Here is a 14,281-nt window from a genome sequence, read left to right as displayed (position 1 = left end):
AGAAGAATAAATTCTGTTAGATAAAAGAGATACATCTTGTGTTAAATAATTAATTTTCTATATAATATAATGTTAATTAAATGATTTACATTTTCTCTTGTGTTTTATTATTTTATAAATATTTGTTTGTCTTTCAATAGTTCGAGCAGCGTTATAAAAGAATAAGTAATTGAATTTAATTAATATTTCATCATCGCAATTACAAATTCAAGCTGTTGTCCCATAAATTTAGCAATTTTTTGGTTTCATATTTGTTATTTTTTTATATTGGAATTTGTGGAAGTTTCTCTTGGACTGAAAAATCTTATATCATCTGTCTTTAGTTTTAACTAGCTTAGATTAAGCTTAGGAATTATTTTACTGCTATCTTTTAGAAGTTATTGTATTGTTTCTTTTTTCATTGTTTTTAGAGACAAAAAATTAGTTGCTGTCAAACTTGGGCTTAACATTTTTTTATTGTCAGTATTTTTCTATTCTTTACTATTTTTACTTTGCGAAGTACTTTATTTTTATCCTTATTTCTTTTTTTCACTCACTTCTTCACTGAAAGGCACTGTTGTTACTATTTTTTATTTAGCTTCATTTTTTATTTTTACAATTTTATTTCTATCAGTCGATTCTCTTGCTTCTGATAGAACTGCTTTCTATTACTATGTGTCAGTGTCTTTAATTTATCTATCAGTATTACAGTATTATTATTAATTAGTATTGCTTTATTGCTATGTTTGGGTGTTTGCTGAATTTGTCTATTATCTTGATGTTGTAGATGTAGCTTGCTTTTTAGATTTTGTGCTGCTCTAAGTTGTTGAAGGAAATGAAGAACTATTATTATTTAGATTATTTTTTATGCTACTATTATTTGTACGCTATCCACTTGAAGGTTGTTGCTGTTGTTATACTATGCAAGCGCTTTTTCTCAGTGGATCTTACTAAAGATTAGAAGGTGATTTCTTTTTTAGTCCAGGTGATGAATTCAAATTTTATTTTGCTATTAAATAAATAAAATCTAAATAAAAATAATAACAAAATACTAATTTTATTTTATTTGCATGCTAAGTATAATTATACCATTTTATTCTTTTAAAAAAATTTTGCAATATTTTAAGATAAAATTTAAATTAATTAATTATTTTAATAAAACCAGTAAAATAAATAAATTATTTTTTTATATAAAATTACTTAATGCAGCACTTGCAGTTAAAGGTTTTTTCCTATCTTAATTAGAAGAGGGGTTCTTTGAGTGATTTAAGGTAGCAACATTGCTACATGATAAAAATGCAGAGGAATAGGAAGCTAATAAGTTGTTTTTTAAGATTTGAGTGACTTTTTCTATTGTCAAAGCATTCATTTTTTTAATTTGTGAGCTTTGTAGATTTGTTTATTTGCTTTTCTTTGTAACTTTGCTATTAGACCTCGGCTAGCTTGTACTTGTGGGAATATTAGGCTCGGTTAATGCAATTTCTTTCGATGATTGCTCTACAGCTGGAGTAGATTTCCTGATGTTTAAAATTCCGCGAGGAGTGTTTTTTTTAGAATTTTCATGGCTAAAAAACTCTGCTAAATTTCTATTAACTGGATTCAAATTTTATTGGTTTATATTAGCAGAGTGCATATTAGTTGTACTAGAACTGATATGATTCCCATTAAAATCTAAATTTAGATTCTTTTTGTTTAAAGTAGAACTTGGAAGCATTTAGCACACTTAAGATCCAGCTTATTTGCTTGTACCTAATTTCTTTTCTTTATTATTTATTCCGTTTTCTGTGCTTTTAGTTAGGGTGGAATATGAAGATTTTACAGCTTATCCAGCATTTTGTAATTTTTGCTGTCCATTAATTTATTTTTTTATATTAGAATTTGAGCCGTTTCTTTAATTTGGGCTTGGGACTCTTTTTTCATTGCTTAAAATGATATCATCGTTTTGAATTATTTGCCCATTAATTGAGTTGAATTTAGTCATGCTACTATTTTGCAAGTTATTTAAGCTGCTATTATTTATATTATGTGCATTATTACTAGATAAATGAGGATTATTTTAAATATAAACAGGAGTTTAATCATCCTCACTCATTCCATTAACAAAGTTATTCACTAACTCTTCAAATTATTAACCCTGATCTTCTGAATATAAAAAACGAAATTAAAAATGGTTATTTAAATTAAAAAAAATAAACCTTGTTAAAGAATATTGTATTGCTAGTGATTCTAATTATTTATAAAATTATTGTGTTAGTTTTATGACCCATCAAATAAATTATTATCTTGGAATGAACTAAAACTTTCTTCAAGCTTTTATTATATTTTTATATATTTATAAAATAAATAATCATTCATAATCAAAAGCTTACTATGGTTTCAAGGTTTTGATTATAATGTTTATGATAAGAAGTGATTAAATGATTGATGTATGGACTTTTGCATGTAATGTGTTAACAAACTATCTCTATTGATTTTAAATGATAAATTTAGCTTTTTTTGAATCCCTCAGTATCTATATTTTTTGTTTGGTCACTTTTAGGATTTAAATGCTTGTTCCTTTCTATTTCAATAAATCTGATTTCAGTTGCTATAGTAAAGTAGCTAATTGACAGATAAATTACCTATAAAGTAATAATTATGAAAAATATGAAAATAAAATAAAGAAATAAGTACCTTCTCTAAAATCATTTTTTTTGAAATTTCGTACATCAAATCACCAAAGAAAGAAAATTCTTCATACTAGACTGGGACCATGTGCATAATTGACCCAATGTTAAAGCTTTCAATCCATTCTGAACCATTTTAGACGCCTAGAATAGATCTAGTTTCTTCCTCATTCAGCTTTGTTGGAACATTCAACTCTTGTCTGATGTGTCTCTCATTGTTTTCTGGATTATTTTTCCAAAAATACAAACTTCTTCTAGCATCTCTAAAATGATCAACTTGGCTTTTATCTGAATCTTCTATATTAATCATGCCTTAAATATCCTTGAGAATTGTATAAGCAAATTCAACAACAAGTTTTTGAAAATAGACTTCTTCTTTGGCTTGTTGAACACTTTTTCTTGAGCTCATCATAGAGTCCATAGAATAATCTGAAGTTAAATTTTATTATCCCACATTTTCTTTCGAAAAATAACTGTTTTAATTTTATTAGAAGTGGTAAGGTTGGTTCTTTACTCCACTAGAGTTATTTCTTTAAGTTGGAGGTGCACTGCAGTTGCTTTTACAGCTTTAAAGAGGACCTTATGAAAGTCCATTTTAAAACATTTAACGTGGTGATTTTATCATCGTATTACAAGTTTAATGCATTTCATTTTCTTTGATTATTTCTTTACAAAATTCAAAACACTACGTGAATATCCTTTTTAAAACAGTTGCTCCTTCGTTTGCTGTATCAAGGGCTTTTTAATGTCTTTTATTTATTTTATCAATTTTCAAAATTCCCAAAAATAAAAATTAAATATAGTATTTTACAAGCCTTGCTAGGAGAGTATTGCACAACATTATAAGTAAGATTTAACTAAAAATGTTTATTTCTTTATTTTATATGCGAGTAGATCTTTATCAATATTTTTTTTTCTACCTGTTTTATTATAATTTGGTCCTTACTTCATAGATTCTGCTAAATTTGGAGCTAAATCTGACATACTTTCTATAGAGTCTTCTTCTTTAAGACTCATTTCAAGATTATAAATGACTCCATCAATATACTTCGAACACTTATCTAAAATCCATAAGCTTTACATTAAAATTTAGATATTTTAAACAACCTAAATAAAACAAATTATCATTAAAAATACCTTTAATAAGCACATGCCCTATTGTATAATACCACAATAATAAGATTTCTATCTATTACCTTTCCACAGCTTGCTGCAAGCTTTTATTAAAAAAAAAATTAAAGTCATTATGCTTGCTAAAATTATAATGGAGTTATAAAGTTAATCAGCAAGTCAATTTATATGTTTAATTTTAAATAATTATTTGAATGCTTTGTTGTATAAGAGAAAAAACCAAAGTATTTTATATATATTCTAAACGAACAACAAATTATCTATCAAATTAATTGATAAATAAACTAACTCCAATAGAAATTAATTTTCTATTTTTTACTTCAAGCATCTTTTCTGCTTTATATAAAATTGCTAGAGCTTCTCTTTACTACCCATCATTTAGCTTTTACGAGGCAATATCGTTCATCTCAATAATCTTCTCAAAATACTTTTCTATATTTAGAAAAAAAATATTATTATTTCATCTTTCAATCAGTTATGCAGTTATTATCAAATAAACAAGCAATCAATCAATACTAAGAAAGATTGTTGTTAGATAACTTAAATATTTATTCGCAACAATAAATTGAATTTTATCCCAAAATTATTTTTTATAGCATTGCTGAATTCATAAATTTATACCAGAATCCTGCATCAATTGTTTTTGCCATTGCTTGTCAATTTCTTTAAACTCTTCTTTAATTGTTGTATCATCTGTTGATTTAATAACTTCTTCAGCTGAACTGAAACTATTATTTGTATTGCTATTCTGATTTTAGTTAGTCCCCTAACTCAGGTTATTGAATTATGCATTTCCTTACATGTTAAGGCTTCCATTTAAATGATTTGCCAATTATGCCATTTACTAACTCTCATAAATATTTTCATCATCTATCCCTTCAGCATGGTGATCATCTTGCAAATCATCCTAACTATATTAAGGTGATTGAATTTGATTGAATTTTTTTTCGTAATTTAATTGCTATGCTTGGGATTGCTAGATTTACTAAGACAATTACTGCTGCTTTAAAATTTATTATTGCTGCTATTAGCTAAAAAAAATGTATTTGCCTTTCATACTCGTTTTTAAATAATTTTACTATTGCTACATCTATTGTTAAGTAACTCCGTTTGAAATAGAAGCACCTGGATTAGAGTTTATCTACTGCAATTGTTTTTATTGATTAAATTTACCAATTTATTCTTAATTCTATAAAGCTTGCATCTACTCATAGTATTATTCTAATTAAAATTCATTAAGATCTTCCAAGCCCGTTCCTTGTGCTTATTAGTAGCTTCCTGGAGATTATTAGTTGATAAAATGCTTTTAAACTGGATGAGGCTAATGGTCCATACTATCCTTATCAAATTTAGAGCTATACTACTGCTGTGTCTTATTCGGATTTCCACTGCTACCCTTCATCAATATACTACTCAACTTTTACTTTTTCGATAATGTGTTTTGAGCTTAATATTTTTCTTACTTCGTTTTACTTCAAGCTAATATACCTGTTAATACTCCTTTGACTTTCCGAGTTAGTTATTATTGAAGCAAATTACTAAATTCTTAATTTATTAATTATTTTTTAATTTGTATTAATCTTATATTTCATTCAGTTTTTGCTTGTATTTTATTTTTTTATTTCATATAATTTCTTCTTCTTTTTTAAAAATCATTCAAAAATCTCTTTTTTTTGAATAAATAATCGTAGCATTACAAACAATTTATAAGTTAACTAAATACAAAAAATTAGCATATATATATTTCTAACTAAAAAAAATGATTTAGATTGAAAGTTTTTGAATTAAGGCAAAGCTGTTTAACTATCTATCTATCTATTTATCAAAAGACTAAGCTTATTATTGAATGCCTACCTGCACTTACAAAATTTTCTTAGAAATACTTGCAAATAATAAATAAAAGCAGTATCTATCTATTTACTGCTCTTTGCAATTAGTAAATAGTATCTTTATTTAAACTTAAAATTAGTGACATTAGCTAAATATGACATTAATTTATAACTTTTAAAAAATAAAAAAGCCTTACTTTTCTTATTGAATAAGATTGCTTAAAATATGATAAAAAAATAATTAGCTAATTTAATTTTTTGTAAGCGTTTTTAATGAGAAAAAATTGATATGAAGGATATATACTTCAAAAGTTATAATATCAGTATCATATAATTTGTACAAAAAATTAATGTTGAAAAAGAGCAGATAAAAATGAGAGATTTTTATTAAAAATTTATATTTTTAGAATATGAAAATTTAATTTCAAAATATTTCGTTTACAACGAAAAAGAAAAAAAAAAACAAAATCTAAATTAAAATTAATTTTGTGGTTGTTACTCAATACTAATTAAAGAAAGAATAACTATTAAATATCTTTTTTTAATAATTTTTTTATTTATTCATTTTTCAAAAATAACACATTAAAAGAAGTATTTTTATTAACAAATATTTTTTTCTATGACATTTAAAGAACAATTCCTGAATAATTTTAAAATATTTAAATGTGAAATTCTTCTTTTAATAGTCAATTAATTAAAAATGGTTCTATCTATTTATTATTAAATATGTTTATAAATTAATAAAAATAACATTTCAAAGTTGGTTTAATTAATTTATAAATAATATGTTTTAACGTATTCAAAATTTATCAAATATTAAAATTATTTTATCATAATCTTTTTTTTGTTATATACATGAATTCTTATCTAACTGACACCAATTATTATTATTATTGTGCGTCTATTTATTGTTATATATGAATTTAAAAATAAGAGGTTAAATTAATATAATAGAAATAAATATAATTAAAAGAATTATCTATTTAAAAAATTATAAAATGTATGTTAAATATCTAAAAATTTATTTAATTTTACTAAATTTAAAAATAAATTTTACACATCAAAAATACAAAATCAAATTGAGTATAATAGCTAAGAATAAATGCTGTCCATTGATCAATTATTTAGTTCATGTAATGTACTCAAAAATTTCAATGTAAAAGTTATTGATTTTACTAAATTTAATAACAATTTTTAGAAATACCACAAATCATTTAATGCTTTGACTGACAGAAAATTGCTAGTATCCCAAAATTTTTATACTAATCGTGAAAAGCTAGAGAGCTAGCTTCTGTATAGCTTAATTGTTAATTACTTGTTTTTTATTAAAATCTATCAGAGAAAATTAATTAAATTAATTGAAAGTTTAAACAAGAAAATAATCAATAAATTAGGTAATACTTTAATCTTTTGGTTCAAAACAAAGTTTTTTGAGTAGCATAAAGCGATATTCAAAACCTTAGACTTAGCAAATGAAAAATTTAAAATTAATATCTATTAGCATCTTTATAAGCTTAGTTTTTTCAGGTATTTTAGATGCATTTACAAATTGAATTTAAACTTTTTATTTTAATAAAGAACAATTTACTTATGTTGAACTAAATGATGAAACCAAATCAATTTAAGAAACTAGCAGCTATGATGTTTAAAATGAAACAATAGATCCCTTTACAAGATTTATTGAATGCGATTTTAAATATTATTTTGGTGTTTTTGATATGAAAACATATATAAGTCGCTCTACAATTTATGCTTTACCTATTTGGTGTATAAATTTAAGTTATTACATCGAAGTATTACTATTAAAGTAGTTTTATATCTTTGCGAATATAGTTAATTTAATATTATCCCTAAAAAAAAGTTTTACATCAGATGATTAAATATAATTAAAAATGAATGATTCTATTTAAATACTGCCAGCTTCTTAATCTTTATATATTGACATACAAAACGTTTAATGCTCTCAGTTTAGCACAGCTAAGCTCTATAAAATTAGTGTTTAATTAAAAGACTCTTATTTATATGATTTTACAATAAAGGCAAGCTCTAAAAACCAAAATTCTTAAGCAAAATTTGCAATTAGAAAGTAAAATGGATATATTATTTGAATTTTTTCTTTAAAGCTTTATTATTTTATTTATTAAATTAATGAACTAAAATTAATTAATAAATTTTTACAGAAAAAAATTATTGAATTTATTTTAAAACATTAAAATAAATAATTTGAGGATCTTATCTAAGATTTTATTATATTAAATTTTTGTAATTTTCTATTAAAAATAAATAATCAAATAATTAGCTTTTAATTCAGTTATGATCCAGATAGTCCTAAACGCTGCTATTATTCATGTGATACTTGTAAAGAAAATTAAAATTCTGTTTGTACTTCATGTAGCAGTAGTAATAAGCTTAGGATATTAACTCCAAGCGGATAATGTGTTTGCAACGAAGGATATTATGACTCGTTGGATTTAGATTGTACGAGAGATTCATAGAAATGCCCTGTTAGCTGTTAGAAATGTAAAGATACTTCTTCAAAAATTTGTGTAGATTGTGGTTTATAGTATAACCGTATATTAAAAGAAGGAAGATGTGTTTGTAAAGATGGATATTATTAAAAAATAAATAATATACTTTGTTTACCTTGCTCTTCTTAATGCAAAACGTGCTTGTCTGACTCAAAAAGATGTTTGATTTGTGCTGATCAAAGAGTGAAAGATTCTTAAGGAAATTGTGTATGCTAATAAGGATATTATGAAAAATTAGATGGTACTTGTGCCACGTGTGGTCAAGGATGTAATGTTTGCAAAGATAATTTAACTTGTTAAACATGTAAAAGTTTAAATACAAAAATAGTAAACGGGGTTTGTTAGTGTTTAGATTCTTATTTTTTAGATCCATCTTCTTAAATGTGTATTTCTTGTCCTTAAAGCTGTAAAATTTGTAAAAATTAAAATGAATGTACAGATTGTAAAATAGAAGCAGGATACATTTTATAGAATAGTAAATGTGTTTGTCCAAATTTTAATTATGATGATGGGAAATAATGTGTAAAATGTTAGTAAAAATGCGCGTCCTGCTCTAAATCAGATACATGTGATACATGCTTAGAGCCCTATTAACTTAAAAGTGGTAAATGCTAATGCCTAGATGGTTTTTATGAGAGTTCTTTTTTGTAGTGCTAGTCTTGCAGTGAAAAATGCAATACTTGCGAAAATTCCTTATAATGTTTGAGTTGTAAAAGTCCTGATTAATATATATTAGATAGCTCTAAAATGTGTGTCTGTAAAGATGGAACCTATGAAGATTTATAATAGAAGACTTGCTTAAAATGTAACGAAAAGTGTACAAAATGTACAGATGTTAACAAATGTTATGAATGCAGACAAAATTCTGGGCTTAGCTTAATTGATTAACAATGTGTTTGCAAATCGAATCAATATTATGACTCGAAAGATTAAGTTTGTAAAAATTGTTCTAAAAACTGTGCTGAATGTCTTTCAGAAACTAAGTGTCTAAAATGTATAAATGATGGTGAGTATTAGTATGACCCTATCAATTAACAATGCAATTGCTAAGATGGATACTACAGGGATGAGCTTGAAGATAAATATTTATGCTTTAAATGCCATTTTTCTTGTAAATCATGCTCATATTTTAATATTTGTAAAGAATGTTCATTAGTTGGAGCAGTTTTAGATTCTTTTGGTAATTGTGATTGCCCTCTAGGATATTTTAAGAATTTAAATATAGCTCCAAAAAAGTGTGATAAGTGCTTAGCCTCCTGCAAAACCTGTAATAATAGTTAGACTTGTACAACATGTTTAAATGATTAATAGTATCTAATTGATATTTTTGGAAATTGTAATTGTAAAAAAGGATATTTTATGAAGGATTAACAATGCCTATAATGCAATGAAGTATGTAGTGAATGCACATCTGATTAATAATGCACTGCTTGTATTGATTCCAAGATGATCATTTTAGATGGAAAATGTATATGTCCAGATGGATTTTATTATGAAAAATTAAACAAAGTTTGCCTTCCTTGTTCTAAATTTTGCAAAAAATGCTTGGATGGAAGCAAGTGCATTTAATGTATAGAAGATGATGGGTACCAACTTGTGAATGATTCCTGTAAATGTAAAGGAGATGGTTATTTTTAAAAAAGTGATGGTTCCTGCACTCCTTGCGAATATACTTGCCTTCAATGCTCTGATGAAAAATCTTGTATTTCTTGTAAATATAACGGAACATTTTTAAGTTAAAAATCTAAATATTGTGTTTGTGGAGATGGGTTAAATTTTGATAAAGTCACAAATACTTGCACTAAATGTTTACAAGGTTGCAAAACATGTGATTCAAATTTAAACTGTCTAGAATGCTCTGATAATTTTTCATAATATTTAGACTAAACCTCAAAACAATGTAAATGTAAAAAAGGATATTATTCAGATAGCATCGGAATTTGTCAAAAATGTGATGAAATGTGTTTAGAATGTACAGAAACATCAGATAAATGCACATCATGCACTTATCCAGAAACTATATTATTAAAAAACAATTGTGTGTGTAAATAAGATTAGAATTTTTTTGATTTATCTTAAAAAAAATGTTTACAGTGTAACAAATTTTGTAAAAACTGTAACAATAAAAACACATGCATATCTTGTTTGGATAATGAAAATTATGAATACTCTTAATAAACTAGTTTGTGTAAATGCTCAGCAGATCGTTTTATTAATTTTTTTGATGGATTATGTAAAATATGCCCACCTCCTTTATTAATACACGAAAATATCTATTGCTTGCATACTTGCCCTTCTGAATATTATGTTTTTAAGAATCTTTGTGTAAGAAATTGTCCTGAGGACTATATTAACATAAATGGAATATGCATAAGGACATATTGTGATTCAAAAACTTGTAGAAAATGCAACAAAAATCAAATTAACTGCGATTAGTGTATTTAAAATTTTTATTTAATGGAAGATGGTTTGTGTAAATAATGTGATGTATAAAATGAGTATTACAATTAGTAATAAAAGTAATGCTAAAAATGTGATATTACATGCGACAAATGTAATGGAAGTACTTCATCTGATTGCATTAAATGTAAATTTGCCAAAAGTTCTTCTGGAAGTAAGTGTGTAAGCAGCTGCAATGAAGGTGAATATCCTTTTAAAATAAAAGAGGAGTAATAGTGTAAGACCTGCTACTTGTAAGAAGGATAATGCAGAATGGATAATTGTGGCTAAGGATACTATATAGAAAAAGGAAATATTTGTGTTAAATGTGATTAGACCTGCTTAACTTGCAAAGGAGAAAAACCAAATTAATGTCTGACTTGTTTAGAAAATTTGTTTTTAGAATAAGGAAGATGTCTCAAATGCATGTATGGCTTTTATTTTGATGAAAATAAAAATAAATGTGTAGAATGTCATTATTCTTGCTTAGAGTGTACTGGCCCAAACGAAAATTAATGCAAGACATGCAGCTATTCTCTAAATTTAAGTAGAATTTCAGGAAAATGTGTAAAGCTTGATAAATATGAAAAAGAAATAGATGAAAAAATAAAGGCTGATTCGATTGGATGTAATTTTAATTTTACATTTTATTTGTACAAAATTATTTAAATTTAAATATTTTAATTTTTAGGTACATCTGAGGATTTTAGTGTTTGTCAAGATGATATTAATTTTATGAAGTAAACAAGCTAAAATTTAAAAATGGAAATGATAGCAAATATAAGCATTAATTCAATTTTTGGAATTTTCTTTTAGCAAATCTGCTTTTAGAATATTATTTTTATTTAATAAAATTAGCTGTTAGGAAATATGAAAAATTCAAACTAAATTGTAGTCTATGGAGTTTTTTAAAACTACCTCAAATTAAATTCTTACTTTAACTTAGTCAATTTATTTTTTAGTGATCCACAAAATTCTAACAAAGAAAATAAATACAAGCAACTTATGGAAGATACCTCTTTAAATAATAGCTAAAAAGAAAAGAGGAGCTTATAAAAAACAGACTAACAAAATTTAGACTAAATTGAATAAAATGTACAAGAAAGAGAATTCTTTATATTTAAATGTTTGATATAGCTAATTGGAATGATTATTTTATATTTGTCAATTTTTATAATGCATCTGTTTAGAAATAAATCTCAGATGGTATTAAAATGCTATGAGTATTTGAGATGGAATTTAGTAATTAGATACAGCATGATCTTTTCTAATTATATTTTATACTATGCAATAAAAGAAATTATGGGATTAGATTTCTCAACAGTAAAATCTATTTTAAGCACATCTTCTGCTATTATTTATGTGTTGATATATTTAATACACTTAATTTCTTAATTTAAATTTTTATTTTTCTAAAAATAATTTGCTGATAATGATTTAAGAACTTATTATTCAGTGATGTTCTAGTTAATCAAAGTTGAGTATGCTCTTTAAAGGCTTTTTTGGGTAATATAAGATGTAAAAAGATTAATCTAAATTGTAGTCTAAGTAATTTTATAATAAAACACAATCTTACAAATTTATATAATTACAGTAACTAATGGATTATTTCTGATATATTTAATGGTTTTGAGACCTATAGAAAGTTCTATTTTGCTTTTCTGCTGTGCTGTAGTAGAAATAATAAGCAGTTCTTTAATGGCGTTCCTAATTTTATTGTTAAAATATCCTGAAAGCACTTCACTTTCTTAATGTAAATTTTTTTTTCGTTTAATTAAATATTAATGATAAATTTTTTTAAAAAGATTTCATATATGGTCTATTTGCTTACCATGCCATAGCGTTGACTCTATGTATGGCTCAAGTGATATTTCAATTAATAAATATAATTAATTAAAAAAGAATTTAAAAAAAGAAGGAATTATAAGGTAGTACTAATTAAGTTTTAATGGGATTTTAATTAAATATTAATATTGATTCTTTCTTAAATGCAAGTCCTGCTAAAAATTTGCATGGTCCAAAAAGACTGATACTCAAAAAAAAGATAAATATTGAGATGGAAAAAATATGATAAAGCGAAAATTAAATAAGGCAATTAATTTAAAACAAACAATATTTCTTTATCCTTTAAAAAAAATATTTTAATAAAAAAAGAATAAATAAAATAAAAATTTATTTAAAAATATATTCTTTATATAATATCTTTATTTATAATAAATTAACAATTACTTTCATATTTAAATCTTAAGTTATCTCCTCAGTAAATTTCATTCTCATGAATAAATTTGTATATATTATTTGTAAGCGTGCCCAATAGTCCATTGAAATTTATTAATGCTTGCTTTTCTTTTTGGTGTAAAAATAAATAATTTCTATGAATAAAATTATTTATTTTAAATAAAATATACTTTAATATTATTTAAATTACTTTATGTAAAAAATTGAATAATCCAAATAAACATAGGCATTTTTGTTTTAAAAAATATAAATTTGCCTTTGTTTCATTTTAACGACCAAAGTTACCAAGGAAATTTAAGAAATCAATCCCCCACCATTAATAATTCAATATATACATACTCAATATTTAAACAAGCAAAAAAGAAAGATTAGATATCTGAGAAGTATGATAAAATAATTTGTAAAACGATAATGTATCTTTAGCAATAGATTTGGTAAACTCTAAATGATTTAGTAATAATTTTAGGATCTTTCTTACCATATAATATTCTATCATTTTATTGGAATTACATTATTAACTTTTTATTTTTTTTTTCTTGATTAATTATTTACAAATTTGATACACAGGTTAAGTAAAGTTTATTTAATTTCAATCAAAAACAAACAAATAAATAAATAGATAAGTTAAAATTAAAAAAGTAAAAGCTTTTCAAAAAGATTGAGGAAATACATAACCATAAATGAAGCTGACTTTCATTATTTTTTAGATAATTCTAATTAATATCTATGTTAAACTAATAAGTAAATATATTACTATCAACTCTTTTTATCTAAAATCATTTATATTATATTAGAAAGTTAATTTTATATCGAAGAATCATTTATTTCTACTAATTTTCCATTTTTTAATGAGCATTATAGTCTTATAGCTAAAAACAAAGTTGCATCTATTTCATAGAGATAATAGCATTGTGATTCTTCAATGGAAATGATTGGTAATATTTATGATGCTACATGGTAAAGAGATAGCATATTAATACCATACCCAGTAAAAAAAATAAAAATTGAAGCTACTTTTTTCGCATAATCGTAAACAAATAAATTAATAACTTAGAATTTTATTTATTTTTATGAATAAATATTAATAAAAGCATGCCATCTAGTGTATTAATAAATAGTTAAAATCCCATTCTAAATTATTAAGATAAATCTTGTCAAAATATTGACATATCATATGCTTTGTTTTATTCGATTGAAGTTAATAATCCTAAAAAAGTAGATTTCATTTGCGATTTTCAAGGGGAATTCTATTTTTAAAAGTAATAAAAGTAATTAATTATATATTGTAATAATTTATGTTTAATATTAGATTAAGAGTGTACGTAACACCAATTGATGGATAAAGTTAATGCCATTATTCATGCTAATAGTGCTAAAATAATTAACCAAATGTATGTACAAGTTGTTACAGTGATCGAACTTTGGTATAAGGAAAGTGTAATTGTAATAAAGGGATTGATGTTTATTTTTA

The 14,281-nt window shown here is 24.3% G+C and overlaps 2 protein-coding genes across 2 annotated transcripts; one reads left to right on the top strand and one right to left on the bottom strand. All coding sequences in view use genetic code 6, as the record gives it.

The window, feature by feature from the left end:
- Positions 1–245: 245 nt before the first annotated feature.
- On the bottom strand, positions 246–5,178 carry TTHERM_00191340 (hypothetical protein; the record flags this gene model as incomplete). Its single annotated transcript, XM_001016711.2, has 10 exons — positions 246–988; positions 1,180–2,121; positions 2,175–2,289; positions 2,349–2,600; positions 2,653–3,394; positions 3,457–3,720; positions 3,783–3,862; positions 4,096–4,208; positions 4,398–4,807; positions 4,856–5,178. 10 exons carry the CDS (start codon positions 5,176–5,178, stop codon positions 246–248), a joined length of 3,984 nt encoding a protein of 1,327 aa, XP_001016711.2.
- Positions 5,179–7,077: 1,899 nt separating this feature from the next.
- TTHERM_00191330 (transmembrane protein, putative) lies at positions 7,078–12,643 on the top strand (the record flags this gene model as incomplete). The annotated part of the gene is made up of 6 exons (XM_001016710.2): positions 7,078–7,132; positions 7,184–7,412; positions 7,467–7,691; positions 7,905–11,200; positions 11,264–12,325; positions 12,378–12,643. The coding sequence occupies 6 exons, from the start codon at positions 7,078–7,080 to the stop codon at positions 12,641–12,643; spliced, it is 5,133 nt and encodes a 1,710-aa protein (XP_001016710.2).
- Between the last annotated feature and the right edge of the window lie 1,638 nt (positions 12,644–14,281).

The sequence above is a fragment of the Tetrahymena thermophila genome, assembly GCF_000189635.1.
Source record: "Tetrahymena thermophila SB210 genomic scaffold scf_8254638, whole genome shotgun sequence".
Taxonomy (NCBI): Eukaryota; Ciliophora; class Oligohymenophorea; order Hymenostomatida; family Tetrahymenidae; genus Tetrahymena; species Tetrahymena thermophila.
The sequence above is the reverse complement of the archived record's forward strand: the minus strand, read 5'-3'. Positions and strand labels throughout refer to the sequence as shown.